The sequence below is a fragment of the Silene latifolia genome, chromosome 2 (genome assembly GCF_048544455.1).
Source record: "Silene latifolia isolate original U9 population chromosome 2, ASM4854445v1, whole genome shotgun sequence".
NCBI lineage: Eukaryota > Viridiplantae > Streptophyta > Magnoliopsida > Caryophyllales > Caryophyllaceae > Silene > Silene latifolia.
The window spans coordinates 40,576,873-40,599,012 of NC_133527.1; the positions used below are offsets into that span (position 1 = coordinate 40,576,873).

Consider the following 22,140-nt stretch of genomic DNA (forward strand, 5'->3'; position numbering starts at 1 on the left):
TTCCGCATACGGTTCTTGATAGATAGTTAGGGTTTGGGATTGTTGAGCATTGGATTTTCGGTTCTTAATAACTAATCTTTCCTCTGCAATTCGGTATTCTTCTGCCCTAATTTTAATTTATCTTTATTTTATCAATAGTTTAGAATTGCTAGCTAGTTTCCCGCAACCAATTTCATTGTTTATGTTAATTGCTTTCTTTACCGTTTTAAGCATGAATTCAGTAGCTAGTTTCATCGTCAATGTTATTGTTTTCACCCTTAGCATGAGTAGCTAAATAGTTTGTGCTAGGATGTAGGCGAATTGTAGCATAGGCGGCATTAGATTAGACACAGCCTGAACCCGCGTGTTGGTCGATCGACCACCTTACCCGGTCGATCGACTGACCTCGTGAGCTTTATTTCGTTTTAATTGATTTTAATTGTTGTATTTAACGAATCGAATGCATGCGACCAGTTAGATACCCTTTTATGACTGACCCAATAGATCGAAAGATAGGGTAAGTTGTTAGACCATCAATTGAATCGACTAAACTGTGCTAAGATCGAAAGATAGGTATAGTTTAGACCGTTAGTCACTTTTCAGAACGAAAGTTAGTATTAGTGATATTAGGGACCTATAGCGAGATCGAAAGATGCTATTTGTTAAGAGTGGACCGAGAGGACCTCTTTAATTTCCGCCTCACCTGTGTTGACTCAGACCGACTTAGTTTGCTGCCGCCGAAGCTATAATGAACCGATCATCCTAGTACCCCTTTCTTTATCTGTTAAACCGTCTTTTTAATTTTTTATCTTTATTTGTTCTTAGCTATAGACCATCTCAACTCAACCCCCACAATTGTTACCTTAGACTGAATATAGATCAACTAGAATTTACATCTGCCTCCTTGTGGTTCGACCCTGTTACCACTAGCCTAGGTTAGTCTTAATAGGAATTATAAATTTTATCTTTGGTACTCACAACGACGGGTATCAAATTTTGGCGCCGTTGCCGGGGAGGCAATAGTCCTAATTTTAGTTGTTTTATTTTTAGGCTTTCTTAGTTTAAGGGACTTCTGTTCCTTAAACTTTTCTTATATTCTTTTTGTAGTTTCCTCTTATGCGCAGGTCACAGGGTGGTGAACTAGTCCCATTTGACCCTGAGATAGAGAAATCTTTGCGCGAGTTGAGACCAACACAAAGAGTACTACCGACAGAGGAAGAGCTGAGTACTCTGTCAAGCTATTGCGAGAACGATCTGTTCGAAGAAGACCCACAGTCTTCACCCGTTTCCACTTCTTCGGCCGAGACAGTTACTTCTCCAGAAATTCCAGTCATGGCCGAGGAAGCGAGTATAGCTAGTCATTACGAGCCGACAAATTTGAAAACTTATATAAGGGGTTCGAATTACCAGGAGATGCCAGGAAGTTCGAACCAAAGCCTTCATACATTAGCATGGTTGAGAAGAACCAGTTCGGGGGAGCTGCAAATGAAGATGCAGCTAAGCATATGGAGACCTTTATTGACTATGCATTGTTCCATACCCCCACCACCGGTGGCGTGACCCAAGACCAGATCAAGGAGACCATGTTCATCTTCTTCTCCCTTCGTGATTTGCAAGGGAGTGGTATAGGGATTTGGACCGAACCGTTCGGGGATCACCGATTGGAATTCATTGGCATTGGCATTCTACAAGAAGTACTTTTCTGCTTCAAGGACGATTGCTATTAGAGCCCAAATCACGGGCTTTAAACAAGGGCCAGATGAGAATTTCCACGAAGCATGGGTCCGATTTAAGAAGTTGGTGCGAACCATACCGCACCATGGGTTCGAAAAGTGGAGCTTGTGCAATCATTTCTACAATGGGTTGTACGACGATCAGAGGGCCATTTTGGATCTGCGACCAATGGACGATTTCTTTGAGAATTTGGGAGCAACCAAGGGGTGGAAGATCATTGACGATCTAGCTACCCACAAGGCCGAGTATGGGAATTCTAGAGGGAACCAGAGGAGAGCTACTGAATCTTCCTCTCGTGGCGCACTTGAGGCTCTTCTGCGAGATTTGACAAGTATGAGCTAGGAGGAGCTTCTAAAGGTGGGATGTACCAGGTAAATCTTTGTGTCGACGGTCCTTTCGTCTATGAATGGTGTGGAGATGAGGGCCATGTCTCGAAAACCGCCCTAGTCCCTTTGAATCTTGTCGCCTTTCAACACTATAGGCGGACCAACACCTACTATGAGCCGAATACCCATCCGAACTTGAGTTGGAGGAGCCAAAATGTCCTGAACCCAACTCAAGCTCCGCCGCAGCAGCAACCTTATGTGCCCCCTCATCAAAAGCAACAACAATATCAGAAACCTCCTTATGCCGCAAAGCAAAGAACAATCGCAGAATTCTGAATTTTCCGAGCTTAAGAACTTGTTGCTAAAGGAGTCCCAAGCAAGAGAGGCCGGGATGAAGCTACTAGAGAGCCAAATAGCTCAATTGGCTAGCAAAAGTAACACTCGAGCTCCCGGACACTTACCGACTCAACCTGAACAAAAGGAGACTCTAAATGCCATCACTTTGAGGAGCGGGTCCACCCTTGAGGGTCCCATGCCGCCATGGTCGAGACGCCGCTGAAAAAGATGAGCGGAAACAACTCAAAAGAAAGCTTCAACGAACAAATCAAAGAAAAAGCCGTATGTCTACGGGTATATCGATCGATCGATCGATATACCTAGTCGATCGATCAAGCACGGTTCTGAGGAGCTTAAGGAATCTGTACATCTCGTCGATCGACCGAGGACAGTGGTCGATCGACTGAGATCGCTGCTGATGCTGAGGAATTTCGTCCTTTGATGCCAAATCATCTGCGAGACCACTTGTTTCGGGGTACCACAGTCCCGAAGACTTTAGGAAAAGACCCGAGTCCTGATAGGTCAGTCCCGGTCCCGAAGTTCGACCCAATGATGGTTAATGGTTCTCATTTGAGACGGTCTGAGGAGGGGTCTAGCTTCAACAAAGAGAAGGTGACGGACTTCCAGCCTAAGTCCAAGGATGCCGGCGCGCGTGATTTGGAGGAGAGGGCTAAGGTACTTCTTACAGCCCCTTACCCGGAGAGGCTAGTGCCGACCAAGGAATAGGTATCTTTCAGCAAATTTGAAAAAGTTATCCGTAGTCTGAATGTACAAGTCCCCTTCCTTGAGTTAGTAAACCAAGTATCCGCTTATACTAAATTTATGAAACAACTTTTGTCCAAAAAGCGGTCACTTGAAACAGTGCACACTGTCGCACTTACTAAGGAGTCTTGCTCCTATCTGTCTCACACTGCGCCCCATAAGTTAGAGGATCCGGGTAGCTTTTCCGTCCCTTGCAAAATAGGCACGTTCTCAATTGAGAAGGCATTGTGTGATTTAGGGGCTAGTATAAGCGTCATGCCCTTGAGTCTAGCTAGGAAGCTTAAGTTGACCCGGTTTGCTATCACAGACATGACAGTTCAGATGGCTGACCGATCTGCGGCCGAGCCTATAGGAGTCCTAGAGGACATACCCGTCCAAATAGGGAAGTTTTTCTTCCCTGTTGACTTTGTTGTCCTTGACATGCCTGAGGATGCCCATATACCGATCATCCTAGGTAGGCGTTTCGCACACCGCCTTTGGTGCGATTATTGACGTAGGCTCGGAACTTTGACCTTCAAAGTTGGGGAACATTCTATCATTTTTGCCCAACTGCTAAAAAAGAAGGACCCCATGTGGCTCGTTACTTGCAATACGGTTTCGAAAAGAAATCGTTCTTTATGCTTCCGAATTGTCTGTCTCTATTACCACTCTGTGCTAACCCCTCCGCCCCAGTTGGGAGCGAGAAAGGAGGAAGAATCTGTTGTTTTAGACATTGCAGAGGCTGGTTTGGGGAAGGATGAGTCGCAGGTCACTCTAGCTACGACAAAGCCTATCATTCAAAGAGGAGGTCTTGGTTGCCTGAGCTATGGAATTGATGAGATAGTTGATGACGAGCCAGTCAAAGCAAAGGAGTCCGACTTGGATTCCGATGAGCCCAAAGAGACCCTTGATTGGGGAGATGACGAAGTTGATCCGTTGAGCTCTCCGACTGTCGAAGCTGAGAAGGGTGCAGCTGATAAGATGAGCACCATTGAGGCTACCTCTAGTAGCCAGAAGCCGACGAAGTGGGCCATACCGTGGTCCTTCTTGATCAACTATTAGTTGATCGAGCTCGTTATAAACTTCATTTTATTTGCTTTTGTTAAAACAATTTTTATTGCTTTTTGTGTGCGCGAAAACTTCGCATTTTATTTCGCTTGTTTAGGATTTTTAAGTACTTTAGACTTTATTCTGGGTTTTGCGCAATTTTGGGCCCGTTTTATTGTGTATTTGCAGGTATTTAGAGCTTGTTAGCTCAAATCATTGGGAAATTACGAAGAAATAGGAGGTTGCAGCAGTGTTTTCAGTCGATCGACTGGCCTATATGGTCGATCGACTGATTTGCAGGTTTACAGGAGCTACTGTTCACGCCCACTTGATCGATCGACCGATCTTCTTGGTCGATCGACCACTGCTGCTGCTGTATTTGTTTACGACCTCTCCCCTGCTGTGTTTGGTCGATATGCGGACTTAAGGGATTCTTCTACTCCCTTTTATCTTCCGTAAAATTTATATATTTCTTCTGTTCTCTCATTTATGCACAATTTTACCGCTTCAAAATTGTTTTCTCAGTCTTATGCGTGGTATTTTTCTGTCTTTTCAGGCACTTATGGTAGCACTGCTAGCTACTGAAACCTCCTAGCTCACGCTAGTTTGGGGAGGTTTCCTTTGCGCTTAAAGTCTTGTGAGTTCCTAATTTCTTTACTTCATGTCATATTTATTTATTTCTCGCAAATTCCCATTTCTCTTTTCTTCATTATATGATTTTGCACAATGGAGACATTGTGCGATTTGGTTTGGGGAAGGGTTTTGCGTCGCATACCATTTGCTTGCATTCACGTTTACATTTTGTCTTGCATTGTTGTTTATTTCTTCATATACATCAAAAAATCAAAAAATCAAAAAAATTGAAAAATTTCAAAAAAATTCCCATAAAATGTACGTTTATTTTAGCATATAGGTCGAGTCGGAACGGTAGTATTTCCATGATGATTTTGCATTTGCACCTGTTTTGCCTGAGCCTTGCTAGATTAACATGTTATTAGTAGAATCGTTTATGCATATCTACGAGTTTTCGTTAAATTATTTGCTGGACTTGGGACCTGACTTTGAAAATTGGCAAACTACATCATACATTCTGAGATTTAGAGCCTATAACTGGTGACATCTATGACCGGTTTATATAGGAATGTGAGTAGTACTCCTTATGAGACATGTTTCCTTAATTTGCATAAATATGAATTTGATCTACTTAATACCTGTATGGGTTTGTGGTTTGTTGACACATGTGGTAGAGGTTTCCCTTTATTCATTTTGCCCATAAGCTCCACACTGCCAAAAATATCCTTTTTGTCCTATTTACTACATCCTACATTTAGCCTGCCTTGTCAAGCTAGTAGTTTAGTTTTTGGGATTGTTACTCGTTTTTGGGGGCATATGCTCTGTTGAGGTGATGTTTGTAAAATGAAAAAAGAGAGAAAAAAAAAGATGAAAGAGACTCGAAAAAGAAAAAGAGAGAGTTCTGTACTGTAGAAGCAGTCGATCGACTGCCAATTATAGTCGATCGACTGAAGATCCGAGAAAGAAGTCAATTCGCATAATTTAATCCTTATCTTTTGGCGATTTTTGCTCCCATGTTCCATTTATATTTTATGGGGAGTTTATTGATTTAATAGTTTGGAGATTGTGAGCTTTGTGCTTGCTATAGCACCGTTTCGTTTGATTATGAGCAAGAAGTTGGATGTTGCCATTTGGTTCCGTCTTGGTACTAGCTTGATCACCTGTACCTCCACCTTTCCATAAAATGTTTTGCCTCTTCTTACCCATACCTCACATATCCCATATATACCTCGGCATGTGTCATTGGTCATCTGTTTGGTTGGAATGCATATGTACGGTCATAGAGATTTCTTTCATATTTCATTGCTGGCATGTTTTCATAGGTCGTAGTTAGGTGAGAGTCACTACAAAATTAATTCTTTCTATCTTACATATATTCACCCGCACTTATTGAGTGATTTGAGCGACCAGTGAGAGTCCAAATTGATAAGTCTCTACAGTTGGCGATTTAGTATGTTTTTAACGACTACATAACTCGTTTGCATGATTCATTTGCTAATTGATTGTTGGTTGTGCATTAAATTTGGTTTAGGCTTAACAGTTTGCATTTCGCTCTGAGATTGAACTCGTTCCATTAGGTCATTAGATCGAGTCTAGTTCTTGCTTGGGGACAAGCAAGGGTTCGGTTTGGGGAAGTTTGATGCGTGTCTTTTATATGATGTTTTACATCTCATTTTACACGCGTTTCAGAGCTCATTCTTGTAGTTTATGCTGCATTTCTCCCTATTTCCGTCTACTTCCGTATTTTTGTACATTATTGCAGAAATGTGAAGAATTCAGCGAAAATCGAGCTAAATCCGTCCCCAAGTATCCTACATTGCATTTGACGTGAAGTATTCACCCGAGGAACGAGCTTGGTGCGCAATTGAAGGCCCAAAAGACAAGTCCACGAGTTTTAAGAAGTCAAGTAGCAGCTCAAGTGGTCGATCGACCATCACCCTCAGTCGATCGACCAATGTTCGGGTTCCAGAAGCTACTGTACACTGAGGACCAGTCGATCGACCACCTACCTTAGTCGATCGACCACAATGCTGTTCCAGACGGGAATTAAAAGACCGAGGAACTTGAAGCCCGTTAAGTTTAGGTTTTGGAATAATTGTTACGTACACTTTCTATATAACGTAACTGAGAATACCTAGTTTTCATTGAGTTTTCATCTAAGTTTTTACCTAAGTTTTATTCAGTAATTTTCATTAAGTTTCCGCATACGGTTCTTGATAGATAGTTAGGGTTTGGGATTGTTGAGCATTGGATTTTCGGTTCTTAATAACTAATCTTTCCTCTGCAATTCGGTATTCTTCTGCCCTAATTTTAATTTATCTTTATTTTATCAATAGTTTAGAATTGCTAGCTAGTTTCCCGCAACCAATTTCATTGTTTATGTTAATTGCTTTCTTTACCGTTTTAAGCATGAATTCAGTAGCTAGTTTCATCGTCAATGTTATTGTTTTCACCCTTAGCATGAGTAGCTAAATAGTTTGTGCTAGGATGTAGGCGAATTGTAGCATAGGCGGCATTAGATTAGACACGGCTGAACTCGCGTATTGGTCGATCGACCACCTTACCGATCGATCGATCGACCTCGTCGACTTTATTTCGTTTTAATTGATTTTAATTGTTGTATTTAACGAATCGAATGCATGCGACCAGTTAGATACCCTTTTATGACTGACCCAATAGATCGAAAGATAGGGTAAGTTGTTAGACCATCAATTGAATCGACTAAACTGTGCTAAGATCGAAAGATAGGTATAGTTTAGACCGTTAGTCACTTTTCAGAGCGAAAGTTAGTATTAGTGATATTAGGGACCTATAGCGAGATCGAAAGATGCTATTTGTTAAGAGTGGACCGAGAGGACCTCTTTAATTTCCGCCTCACCTGTGTTGACTCAGACCGACTTAGTTTGCTGCCGCCGAAGCTATAATGAACCGATCATCCTAGTACCGCTTTCTTTATCTGTTAAACCGTCTTTTTAATTTTTTATCTTTATTTGTTCTTAGCTATAGACCATCTCAACTCAACCCCCACAATTATTACCTTAGACTGAATATAGATCAACTAGAATTTACATCTGCCTCCTTGTGGTTCGACCCTGTTACCACTAGCCTAGGTTAGTCTTAATAGGAATTATAAATTTTATCTTTGGTACTCACAACGACGGGTATCAGATGTGATTGGAGTATATGGTGAATTGTTAAAGGTTGTATATGGGTGCGGCCATACTTGTGATAGTTGCAGTTTGTATTGGGCTTATGACTACCGTACTAACAATGCTGTCTTAATTTATGTTGTTTGTTTAGTCCCTACTCAATCTTTGGTTAACTTGTGTTTGTCTTGTTTCAAAATTGTTTTCTACTCTGTAATGAACCAATTTATATTTTCGGCAATTGGGGAGTAGTGAGTCTTACAGGTGTAAATTGATTGTTGTGTTGTACTGGGACGTGTCACAAAAGGAGGCCGGGTAGTTGGATAGATCTTTAACTTAGTTAATTCAAGAGTTGTTTGACAATGTAAGACGGTCTAATTATATTAATGTGATAGAGTTTTAAAGTTTGTCTTTGTATATTTTCTACCTCGGGCAACCGAGATGGTAACCCCTTTATTTATTTGTGAAGGTTTTGCTAAAGGCTCCTTGATAAATGGGGGTGTTACAACTCGGTCCACTACACTTGGTCGAGTATGATCTCATACTCGGCCGAGTGACCTATCGAAACTCTCGAATATTACTATATCAGTGATTTGATGCGAACTATCTAAAATCAGTTTAGTTTAAAGGTGACTTAAGCTTTTTTCAACACTTCTCCGATAACAATGTATCCCCTGTTTTTTTTTAATAGGTATTTACTTGATCTTTAGGATAGTGGGAGTACCAAATAGATCTGGATAGTTTTAGTTGAGTATTCTATCACCGTTAAATTCTAAGTTGTATATTTATTAAACTTGTGGTTGGCTGGTCGTTGTAGTGACCTTGAATAATCAACGATTATTAGTGGATTGATTGATTAGCCGAGAGGGCGTGGTTTTGTCCCTTATTTAAGAAGTCGTTCCCATGTAAAATTAAATGTCTTCATTTTCTATCTTGTTTACACTTTACTTACTCATTGAGTGGTTTCCTAATATTTTACTTACGTGTGAGACGTCTTCCCACTCCATGTTGTTGTTGGTGTAGAGTTTGCTTCCGTAATGAATTCCCTATAGTTGCCTGGGAGATGGGGGCTAGGGCAGGTGGTCACATGGTGGTGAAGGATAGTGGTGGTGGGGGATGAAGTGCGTCTGAGTGGATATGTAATTGCATTGTTTTCCCTTTTTTATTATATTGAAAGGGAAGGAGGAAAGAGAAGTTTTTAACAAAAAATGAGATAAAAAAGAAAGGGAAGAACCAATACATGTATATTTTTTTAATAGATCACTTCTAAGTTCCAACTTATTAATGCTGAAAAAAAGATCCAAAAATATATATATATATATATATATATATATATATATATATATATATATATATATATATATATATATATATATATATATATATCGCTAAACTTCCATTATACATTATGATACTATACTCTACATTTCAATCAAAAGCCGTTGAAAGTTCAATTGGTGCAATTAATAACCATTTGATGAGTTTTCGAGTATCTTTGTTTGGACCACTAAAACAATCACCATCACGATATATGAATTCTGAAACTCGTGCCATATTTATAATAAGATTCACACTTTTTTGTTGCCTTGGGGAGGTGCTTAGTAACTCCTTGTTGATTTTCTTCCAAGTATCACTTATCATATTCTTTACATGCACCCTAGCCATCTCCTCTGTTACATTTGCTTCGACCATGTAACATAAGACAGATGAAGGCGAGTCTCCTCTCTCAAGCTCAACCTATTATGGAAAAAAAGGATATAATTATATAAAATATTTATGCTACGGCATAGTTTCAGTTTGATAATGTATTTCAGCCACTTTATTTGATTAAGGCACTGTTAGTAAGAATAACATGCTCTACATTATCAAATAACTTAATTTAATTAAATAAAGTTTAAGTTCAAATTTTTAAATAGTACCTAATTCACACCCTCCCCCTCTTAGGTACTTGAATCCATAAACTCTTCAAAAAAAAATATTTAATTTCAACAACCCGTGAATTTCACGGGTAATAGAACTAGTTGCAAGATAAAAACATTTAATCAACGAAACAGAAACAGAAAATAAAAATAAATTATAAATAATAAAATTAATAGGTTTTATGTAAGCGGTCATTGTACTCGTTATACATTTGTGAATTAGTTATAACAAGTTATGTGCATTTTATTTTTCTCCATTCTAAAGTTTATTAATATATGTAGGTTAAATGGGCTAATTTTTTTTTTGCTTCCTGACTTTAAATCTTGGGTCTGCCCCTGTTGTGAGGTAGTTAATATTTTTAAAAAAGTTGGCAAACTGCTAGCTGAAAATGTATGCCAAAATTGGCAAAATAACATAAAAGGATATAAAGGTAATAAATAATGAAGGGGTTTTTTTCATAAACTACCTTTTATTTAGGTTTATTTGTGAACAATTACCTTTTTTTTTTTTTTTTTTTGGCTTTCCACTACATTTTGTATCTTCATTTTGCAGAAGACTACCAAAAAGCCACGTCCATCAATAAAAAGTGAACTTTTCGACATTGACTTGTCATTTTCATGTTAAATCTAATTTTTTACTTCATAAATCTAATAATCGACCATAAAGACTAATAAAATCCAGCATTAATCACCTCAATTTGTCCATTTCTTACCAGAATCAAAATCCCAACTCATCGAAAGAAAATTATGATCTATTATGGGAAAAAATCAACGCCTGGTGTTAACTATTCAGAAATCATCAATGAATTCACTCTTACGATCACTTGTCTGCTATCGCATTAGTTTTATCATGCCCACCATCTTCGCCGTGAAACAAGAAAGAGTGTAATTTTATATGATAGAGATTGACATTAGGTTGATGAATTTTGAGTAATCTATAGGGTTGTCGAAATGTAAGGGAAGGGGTTAAGGCGACAATGAAAGTGACGACGGAGATGGAGAGGAAGATTGAGGTGGTTGATGCATTGTTATTGCTTTGAAGACACTTTTGATAGGGCACGTGGTATGGAGATGAGCTTTTTCAGATTTTGATGGGTGAACAAGGTGAAACTTTTAGGTTATGTGTATGAAAAAAGGAGAAAAGAGCAAGCAACACCGGACAGTTGACTTCTTTTCTCCGGAAGTGGATTTTTGGTTGTCTTTTGCAAAGAGAAGAAATAAAAAACAGTGGACCCTAAATAAAGGGACTCTGCGACCATGTGGTGAGCCTCTGGTCAGGAGTACCCGTGTCACCTACCTAGCGGGGGAGGATTCTGGGCTTGGTTAGTTGGCTGCAGTCAAATGCTGCCAAACGCAACGAGGACGGTGCGTTTTTCAAGTGGTGGTGTGTAATACTCCACCGAACCGAAAAAGATATTCGGGTGGGGTAACCCCTTGAAAATATTCATTGATTGGCTTACAATCTGACTAGTGCTTAAAGGGAATGAAAGTATTAATCATATCAACAACGTGCACTTTCTTTTCTGGGTATCGATGTAAAAGAACTTCACAGTTAAACGTTTTTTTGCTGAGAGTAGTCTTAGGATGGGTGACCTGCTAGAAAGGTTCTCAAGATGCGCATGAGTGAGGACAAAATGTGTTGGAATGGACCCGTATTGATCAGTGAGCCAAGTACACAGCCTGCCAAGCCACCGTGACTGACCGCTCCCGACCCAGGGTTTGGGCCGAGGTCTTACATAATCAGTATTTTAAACGCAGATTATAATTATGTGAAATTAAAGTGTTAAATATACCATCTCGTGCAATTTTGCACGGGAATAAAACTAGTTCATATTAAACTTCCTAATTTTGTACTCTAAAACATACTCCCTCCATTCAAATTCAACCTTTCCATTTCCTTTTTAGGACAATTTTTAGGACATAATTATCGATATTGAGTTTGTTTATTTACACAAAATGTCATTGACCATTGTTATAATACGGAGTACTATTCTATTATACTAGCTACTATTTTGATTCACCAACATGTACTTATAATACTATTCTATTCTATTCTACCCTTAAAATTTGTGCAAAAAACAAAAGAAATCTTGGATTTTAATGGAGGGAATATATATCAAGTTAAACGTTTCATCGTAGAGCAACTCATATACATACAAAAAGAACATTTTATCCTCATAAACAAAATCATAGGAATTTGTCAATAAAATCTCCTACATTTTTTAGTAAATGTTATATCATGAATGATATTTTTTTTCAATCAATATATTGTTAATTCTGATTTTTATATACCCCCGTGCAACTTTGCACGAGTGGTTATTCACAAATGAGCCTAATTTAAAGGTAATATCTGACAAAAATATCCAATAAAAATATTTAAGATTAGAAATTGAAAGAACAAATGAAACATAAAATATAAATAACGACTGTTTTTTTTTTTGCTCAAATGATGGCTTATGTAATCTTTTAATTCAAGTAGCTGGAATTGATATTTCAACTACCTTACCAAAGTAGCTTGTAATAAAAGGTTACCTTGGTCAAATAAATTAAATTATTGCTTTTTTTTTCTTTTTTTTTGATAATGAAATGAAACTAGATTGAATGAAATCAACCTATAACATTCTCTCGCGGATGAGAACGGTAAAAAAAAGTCAAAACTGTAGTTTACCGAATAAATCATATATCATATATAATGCAAGTTTAAAACTAAGAAAGATGGAGGGTTAAATGAAAGTCAGAAACTTCAAAACCCAAGAGGAAAAAATAAAAACACCAATCTCAAGAACATAGACAGAAAAAAACCAAAGATCGGAATTGCAAGAATTGAAATTAACCCAATTAAGGAAAAAGAATCTAAAAGTCCAAAGAAGGGAAATAAATCTCAGATCTTTGGAAAAGTTTTTGAGAAAAGAAGATCTATGAAATTTGTCCTCCCAATGTTCTGCTAAAATCAATATATGATATTAAGACTTACAAAATTTTTTATTTCAATTCTTGCATTAAACCTTCATTCTTAAGAAAAATGACTAAAAAACGGGAAAGTGGTGATTTACCCCCATAACTTTGTGCAATTGTGAAATTAACCCCCATAATTTTCAATTGCAGTGATTAGGCCCAGTAACTTACATAATAAGTGAAATTAAACCCCTTTGACAAAATCTCGCGAGAAATTCAATTTATCATATCACAAAAGTAAAAATGGTTATGCTTTTATGAAAAATATAAAATAAAAGTTTAAATTAATAAAAAAAATTAAAATATTTTACGAAAACAAACAAATTATTATTTATATATAATTTCAATTTTTTTACTGTACAATTTTTTGTAAAAACAAATTCAATTGCAAAATATTTTGTTAGATAGTTGTCTTAAAATTAGAAGTTGAAATAAAAGATTTCATGACAAAAAATATAATAAATATAATAAAAGGGTAAAAAACTATATTCAAATTTTTCTATTTTTCAACATTTTAAAATAATTCACGTAAAACTGTTAATTGTTTATTTTTTATTTTCAAAAATTATACCGAATTACATACGTATTTTAAAAAAATTGTGTGTTTTCGTAAAATATTTTAATTTTTTTTATCTAATATATATGCTATTTTTTAGTTAATTTTATAAACTTTTATTTTGTATTTTTCATAAAAACATAACCATTTTTACTTTTGTTATATGATAAATTGAATTTCTCGTTAGATTTTGACAAAGGGGTTTAATTTCATTTATTATGTAAGTTACAGGGCCTAATTACTCCAATTGAAAGTTTTGGGGGTTAATTTCACAATTGCACAAAGTTATGGGGATCAATCACCACTTCCCCGAAAAACCGAAACTCTTCTAGGCTAAATTGGAGAGGAATTAAAGTCAAATCTTAGAGCATTAGCAATGGTCGGTTTGTGAGGGAGTTCTTATTAAAGAACGAACTGGGCATTGCTGTTAGACCTGGTTTGAAAGAAGTTCGTTCCTCATGGTTTGAGCAGACGAACTCGTTCGTCACAGCAGTAGAAAAGTAATAGGAAGAGGGAAAGAGGAGAGCGTGCACATACACGCGTAAAAATAAAGAAGAAAACAGGAGCGTGAAACTCACAAACACGTGAAACAATGTTAATGTTAGGCAATAGTGGCCCCCACCCATTTAATGGGCTCTTTTTCTTCCGTACGTCTTCATTTTTTTGTGTATTTGTTTACTAATGTAAGTGGTGGTAGGACCCATTTAAGAATTAGAAGAAAAAAGTCGTCATTGTTTGAAATTAGTTTTTAGAAAATGAGTTTGTTATTTGGTGAGGTGGCGCTGATGTGTTAAAGAACAAACTGATTTTCTGTTCCACCATTGCTAATGCTCTTATACTAGGTAAAACTCAAGAAAAGTGACAAGAAGAAATTTCTAACAAAAGAGAGGGAGAAAAAATGGGGAAGAAGTCGAGATAGAAATCAACACAATTTATAAAATTTCGTTTTTTTTTTCGTTTTTGAGAGGATTTTGTCTCTCTAAGAATTTAGAGAGAGAAACGCATGGACTGATGTTTTAGTTTATTGCTTTGCTAAATAAAGTATAACTTGGTTAATTTTATCAATGATATTTTACCTAGAAGTTATTTCTTTTAAATGTTACAAAGGAGCATTCAACTAGGTCAATTAAACAACAACAACAACAACAACTCATAAATTTGCTGATCTTTCTTGGAGGCCAATGCTTAGAAAACTAATACTTCCTCCATTCAACTCCACTCTACCACTTTCTTTTTACACGTTTACCAATGCGTGTTTTACGCGCTAAATATCGTTAGCTACGTATTTGTAAAAATTATAAAAGTTAGATATTTTTAATGTACTCGTAAAGACGGATCAAACAAGATCCCACATGAATATATTTCCACTTACGTATCGAGAAAAAATCGAAATTGAATACATAATTGTGAATAGTGTACAAAAGTGAAATAGGTAGAGTGGAGTTGAATGGAGGAAGTATATAGTTTGGACGTGTCTATGACAAAGAGTAAAAGATTAAATGGTAGATATCTTGGTATGCCTCTTTATGCGGCTAGATTATTGAAAAGATATGTTATAATCACTCATGAATAAAATTCATCTGAAGCTTGCAAATTGGATTAATCAAGAGTTTACTTATATCCTACCATAGCTAACTGCTAAATTCAGTAAATTTTCAGATGCATAGTTTCATAGGGCTCTTGTCTTATCCCAGCAAAGGGAGTTGTGATGCAAATTAATAGAATTTTTAAAGACTTATTTGAATGTACATCAGTACATATGATCATAGAAGAATTTTCTTTCAGTAATTATTGTGTGAGGCGGTTCATTATTTAAAAAAAAAACTAATTCATTAGCATTAAAAAAATAATTCTTTTTATAAAAATTGACTGTCTAACGGTATAAGACAGTCTTATTCTATAATTTATGATTTTCTTTATGAGTAACTATTTTTAAGATGTAGGTATGGTAAATAAGTTAGTATCATCTAGTGGTGTTAATTGTCCACATTATTTTATTTATTAATATATAATTATGCTATTAAAATATTTCTTGTCAGAATGGTGGCACAAAATCTCAATATTACAAGGTGGTATTGACGTATTATAACATTTTCTGCTAGTTATTCAAATTAAGCTAATTTTCCAGCTAATTTTTATCAAACACAGCAAATACTTGTAAATTTAAGCGGTGACAAATTGTTAAATTCTTGTAAAAATGTCCTTCTAGATGTTAGTAGACCTGATAAAATTGACCGGCTTGAATGACCTACCCCAAGTACTTCCCCAATAATCCAACACATATCTGACCTGATACCTGAATCATAGCCCAAGCAAATGATAATAATTGATCTGAATGGAGGGAATATTAAATAAGGGCTAAATCGCTACTTTAAATAACGGCTTAATTAACGGTTTAAGTTATTTAATTTGTTTAAAAAATTGCCATTTAAACCCAAAAAAGTTGTAAGCCGCTGCATTTATTGAACAACTACTTCAAATAGTGGATTTGCTATTTTTCCTTCCAGTAGGTCTCCTTTGCGACGGGTCGTATATTGCGACGGGTATTATGTGAGTGGAAATGGGTAGAGGGGACAAGGTGGACACCCACCCAATGTGCTCTCTCTCTCACCCCCATGGGTTTTGTGTGAGACAAAATGGTACCCGTCGCAAGTTTGCGACGGGTATCTCCGTCATAAGGGAGAATTTGTGTTTTCCTTTTTGTGTAAGTGGGAAGGCCACCCTTCCTCTTTAAATCAAGGGGTTTTTCCATTCGTGGCCCTGAAATTTTCATTTTTTCCAATTGTACTCCTATGTATGGCATAATATTAATTATGGCCTTAAACTTTATTAGTTATTGCCATCCGTGACTAAAGTAGCTAAACCGTCACTTTTGGTCGTTAAGTGTCGACATGTCACGCATGGGTGCCAACATGAAAGATTACATGGCATTATATTGATGGTTTTCTTATTTATTGTCTCGACTTTTAATTATTTGTAATGACCAAACTACCCTTACTATTTTCACTAACACAATCCTAAAACATCTACATATTAGACCCCCAACCTCCATTCTTATTGAAGGCATCAATTTTAGAATCTAGGGTTCATCATTTCCATAGAAACATCAGACAAGTTCTTCCACTTTCTTCTTTGCAATTCCGCTTTGAATTTCTGGGAACAATCGGGTTTGTTTTATAGTTATTCATCTTCTTTTATCTTTCTTTTCAATTCTTGAGTTCAAACTTTGTGTTATTCATGTTTAAACTCAACAACTTCTGGGCTAATAAAGTCAAATTGTTTGTTACTTATCTTCTTAGTTCAACAATTTCTGTATTATTTGTCTAATTTCTTAGTTAGTTACCTTCTTAATTCAACAAATTATGGGTTATTTGAATTGGGGAGAAATTGGGGGAATTCGAACCCTAGAAATCTCGCGAGTGTATGTGGAGTGAATTTTTGACGTTGTATGATGGTGTGAGGTTATGTCAAATTGTTGTGTTATGTTCTTCCTTGTTGAGTCTTCCGCAAAACAGTATCAAGATGGTTCGATTTGGCACTGGCGATTTGTGGGCAGGGAAGAAGGCTAATCAGCGGTGATGGCCGGAAAAGGGTGAATAAGGCGGGCCGACGGAGCGAGTATCTCAATTTAATGAAAATAATAAGGGTAGTTTGGTCAGTACAAATAACTAAAAGTTGATAAAACGTAAGTGAGATGATAAATAAGAATAATCGTCAATAAAATGTCATGTAAGCTGCCATGTTGGCACCCATGCGTGACATGTTGGCACTCAACGGCCCAAAATGACAGTTTTGACTACTTTAGTCACAGATGAGAATAACTAATAAAGTTCAAGGGCACAATTAGTATTATGCTATACATAGGGGTATAATTAGAAAAAGTGAAAACTACATGGCCATATATGAAAAAAAAAAAAAAAACCTTTAAATCGATGTTGATAATATTGACCCTTTCAATCAAATGATATACACCTGTTTTGTACATCCAATTTCCTCCAATCATAAATTATAACAGTGGTTAGTGGCCAACTTATCATTTACTGTAACTTGCTAGAATAAAACTTTGATCTTATTCGTCTTGTGGGTTTTAGTGTTGTCTTGTATAACCAATTTGTTTTATTCCTATCACTTTTATTTTCTTAGTTGGTTTAGATATTTTATGTTGGTGAAATAAATTATAGTATAAAAATTTAATTTATGTTTTATTTTAGGTTAGTTATGAGAGGAAGTTAACCAAGAGCACACACCTATAACAGTCGATTTGTAAAGTTGTTTCAGTAAAAAAAATCGGTTTCTTTCGGGCTCTTATTATTGGGGTTCTATTATTTGATCAAGATCGGAGGAGTTTGTTAATTCGGTTCTTGGTTGGCCTCAAGATTGTTAGTCTCGTTTATCCCTTTAAAATTACTATTTTGTTGGTAGAATTGGATATCTTATGGTTTTTATTAAACGCGTGTATACCGGTGTACATATTGTTAAATATTTTGTGTCAACATAATTTGAGTTAATTATTTATTATTCATATTACATTAGTGAAGTAACTATTGGTAACGGGACTCCTCGGCCGACCACTGCTACAACAGATACCACATAAATTACCCGTAATTTAGAATTTAGCAACTTACCGCTGAGGTTCCTAAATCATTGGAGAGTCGAATAATTAGTGAAATGTAGTATACGAGATGTTGATACTCTCGTAGTTCATCATTCAGCAAATCTGATCCAACATTATTAGCAGTACAGAGAAGAGTGACCATGGCAGCAAGCGGGCCGGATGAAGTTATCCATGCTGATCTAATATATTCTTCAAGAGATGGTATATTGTTCGTGTCATACCACCTTGCTTCTGATAGTAATGCTTTGCAAAAATCACCCCACTGACAAACACAACCAAGAGACCTTCAATTAGAATAGGAGACACGAAGTCTTGTCATTTTCAATTTTGCTAAACATTTTTTTTCATTGGATAAATAACCTCTATATTAAAAATACGAGTACTTAAGGGTAATGTTACGAATTCGGGTAAAAAAAAACTTACTGCCTGGATCAAGTAGAAAGATATGTCATCACAGCCTGTTTCTTTCTCAATCTCATTAGCTATTTGGGCAGTAGTTGTTCTCAGGGTCTCGAAGCAAATCTTCATGCACTTAGGAAGTTGCTGCATTATTTCTTGAGAATCCCATCTAGCATGTCATGTATTAACTATTATTAGTACGCTTAGTAAATGAATTAATTAATTTAATACCAGCCTATCCACAATAAGAGAAATTTTTTACTTATAACTGAGGCTGAAACACAAACTTATTACTTATAAGTAAAAAATGGAATTTATTATTCATATTACATTAATTTAACTACAAAAATTCCTCTTACTGTGAAATTTTTCGAAAATTCCTCTTACCAGCCTATCCACAATAAGAGGAATTTTTTACTTATCCATTTTTTTGTTCTTATTTTGAATGAGTTCATTTTTATAATCATTTTTTGAAATGACTTCATTTTTATAGTATATATTATAAAATTGAACTCATTTCAAAATAAGAACAAAAAATGGATTCATGCCAACAACTTTGGACTTTCTTGGGTTTCTAGCTAAGTTGTTGTACGACAAAGCGACTTAGCGTCAATCAATTTCAAAAATAATAATCTTAAATTTGTAGTTAAGGCTTAATCAATGGTTTAACTAGCTAATAAAGCTATACTCGGCCAGGAATCGTGCATGCATTATTAATACGTAGTACAATATAAATTTAATACTAACCTCTCCACAGTGTTAGTGAATCTCATTAGTTCATCGAAAGAGCCATATATGTCATAAAGATCATCTATAACTAGTATTAAAGTTGCAATTTTCGTAAGGCATTTCCTGACAAGTGCGTATTGTGGTTCGAACGTGATTCCGACTGTCCACAAGAAACTTTCGACTAATCGATCTCTTGAGAAGTCAATACTTTCTATAAGCCCAAGGTTATTCCACCACCTGAAAATTTGAAGATTTGGAGTTAAGGGATCAAATAAGTTAACAGAATCATTGTAAAAAATTAACAAAAAAATTTCATTAAATTAATTACCTAGACAACTCTTTGAGTTCTTCAATGAGCATAGCTTGTGTAATGTTGAAATTGAGCTTAGCCAGCTTAATTAAAATCTTATTCTTATCGGTGTTCTCTTGCTCATAAGCATGAATTTGATGTACGACATCAAACCACACCACTCCGGGACCATTCAAAGCGTGGTTTACTTGTTGAGCAAGGTTGTCATCGTCTAAGTATTTGCGATTGTCTATGAGATTTTGGTAGGAAAGTGCCTTTGCTTTCAGAAGAATTTCTTCGCCTTCCATAGCTAGATGAGAGGCCTCAAAAAGGTCAATAGATCCTCTAATTAGGTCTAAGTCAACTTTTCCCTCAACCGGAACCATTTCATCATAAATGAAATCATCAAACACATCTGGAAAATGAAAACGTACAAGCAATGAGTTATTCGTAGAATAAAAACATAACCTAGACATTAGATAACAATCAGGCCCGAGTCTGACATTTATTTAGGGTCAGCTAACATGAATCTTCATACAGAAAAAAGGTAGCCTACAGAAGAACTTAAACTAAGAAACTTTCTAAGGTAGAACATTACCCTGTGAAACATTGTATCCATATTGTCGAAGAAGTCTAAAACTTAAGGCAGTTTTTCGGATATCCTCCTTGGAAGCAGACATCTTGTTCGTATTGGAAGATATGCAGTCAAGGGCATCCTTTATAAATTTAGTGAAGAGACTGGACAATCCTAATTTCGATATGCTGTCGATAATGTGCAGCATGGACAACTCTGGTTCTTCACTTAATGAATGCATAAACTCCTCTTTGAGCTTCTTAGCCCATGTTTTGTGAGCAACATCCTGCATGAAAATCATAGACCCTTTAATACTGTACGGAGTATGTAGCATGAAGTAACAAGGACTGTCTTTTAGGTTTTGGCGGCCATGTTGCCAAAATTTCAACACATGAATCGATCTTTGAAGATTAATATATAAGTTAATGGAAAAGTCTTTGTAAATCCAAGGGAATAATACATGGGTACAATAGTTATAAATATTGCATAAGAAACACTTTGTCTATTACAGACATTTGTTTACTTATTTCATTTTATAGTATTTTATTAATTTGTTACCTTTTTTATATTAGCCAGGTCATTTATAGGCAATTGGATCATATACATCCATTATTAGTCACTTGTCATCCATTAACAATCACCACAAATGGTGCATTTTCCTTTCTACGATCTTTGTAACAAAACCAAAGATAAATGACTGAAACAGAGGAAGTAATAAAGATCATATATCTTACTATGAAAGGAGATCTAAGAGACTGAACAAAATCGTAGCTCCAAATGTTGGGTTTATAATTAGCAGAACGACGTTCATGAGCTACATCATAAGCTGAAGTACTCAAAACGACAATGGAAGATGTTTGTTTCTCCAGCTGCGTCTTTTTGAGGGAAAGGAAGGGGAGCGGGATAAATGGAAAGGAAATGGAGCGAACGGGAGGGGTTCCATTCGTACGCATGGAATATTTTGAATTGCCGAAAACTGTACCCCTCCTCCCTTCGCACCCTTTTCCGCTAAACACATCCATCTACACAACACAAGGACTAGCTAGATGCGTGGTACCAATATTTCAATGTGTTCTAACGTATTGTATCACATTTGCCACAAATGTTGTAGTTGTTTATATAGCCAATACAATGATTGATCTTTTGACTCTTCTTTAAGGTTACAATTGTCAAAGGTTACAAAATTCAGATAGTGTATATTCATTTTTTAGTGTCCGACTAAAATGAGAATTTGTGTTTTTAGAAACCCATATATATATATATATATATATATATATATATATATATATATATATATATATATATGTAGGGTCAGGATCCGGTGAGAACCACTAACATAATGAGAACCGTGAGAACACTTACTAAATCATCATCAAATCTTGTTCCGAAAGTTTTGATGAATCATTTACCCTTATTTTAGTTTATTCAAACACATTTTTAGTATAGCTAAACAAAATTTATTGATTTTATTAACAAAGTATAAACTTAATGTATAAAAATACAATTAGGCATACTAACACGGTTATAGATGCACGAAAACAAATACTACGTGCATGAAAATTGTTACATGCATGAAAATGATTACTAGGTGCATGAAAACAGCAGGTTCTAGGTGCATGAAAGTGAGTTTTAGGTGCGTGAAAATTGTCAGATACATGAAAATGAGTAGTAGGTGCATATAAATTAATAAAATGCATCTCGTCTCGATTTTTATCACTAGTTTATGTTTTTTAGACCAAGAAATATGTTATCTAGCCATAAAATTCCATGCCGAATCCAAATATGTCATTATTTTTTTAAAAAAAAATTCATAAGGTGGAGTTCTCACGGTTCTCATTATGTTGGTGGTTCTCATAGGATCCCAATTCTATCTCTCTCTCTCTCTCTCTCTCTCTCTCTCTCTCTCTCTCTCTCTCTCTCTCTCTCTCTCTCTCTCTCTCTCTCTCTCTCTATATATATATATATATATATATATATATATATATATATATATATATATATATATATATAGAGGTGGGATCCGGTGAGTCCACCTAAATATTTGAGTCCATGAGTCCATAAAACAATATCACGCACTATACAAAACAATATCACGAATTTTTTTTTTCTCGAATTTTTTCTTTTTTCGAATTTTTTTTTTTTTTCGAATTTTTTTTTTCGAAATTTTTTTTTTCGAAAATTTTTTTTAACAATTTTTTTTTTCGTGTATGCTGTGATATTGT

The 22,140-nt window shown here is 35.9% G+C and overlaps 1 protein-coding gene across 1 annotated transcript; it reads right to left on the reverse strand.

Annotated features, from left to right (window-relative positions):
• Nucleotides 1–9,310: 9,310 nt before the first annotated feature.
• On the reverse strand, nucleotides 9,311–20,940 carry LOC141640146 (alpha-farnesene synthase-like). The gene is made up of 7 exons (XM_074449039.1): nucleotides 20,653–20,940; nucleotides 19,943–20,204; nucleotides 19,384–19,759; nucleotides 19,074–19,292; nucleotides 18,351–18,495; nucleotides 17,938–18,189; nucleotides 9,311–9,619 (listed from the first exon to the last, which is right to left on the reverse strand). The coding sequence occupies exons 1-7, from the start codon at nucleotides 20,938–20,940 to the stop codon at nucleotides 9,311–9,313; spliced, it is 1,851 nt and encodes a 616-aa protein (XP_074305140.1).
• Between the last annotated feature and the right edge of the window lie 1,200 nt (nucleotides 20,941–22,140).

Coding starts and splice junctions, on each gene's coding strand:
- LOC141640146 (XM_074449039.1), bottom strand. CDS start 20,940: ATGGATGTGTTTAGCGGAAAAGGGTGCGAAGGGAGGAGGGGTACAGTT. Junction 20,205..20,652: donor CTCTTAGATCTCCTTTCATA/GTAAGATATATG, acceptor ATTTTCATGCAG/GATGTTGCTCACAAAACATG. Junction 19,760..19,942: donor TGGATACAATGTTTCACAGG/GTAATGTTCTAC, acceptor TTCATTTTCCAG/ATGTGTTTGATGATTTCATT.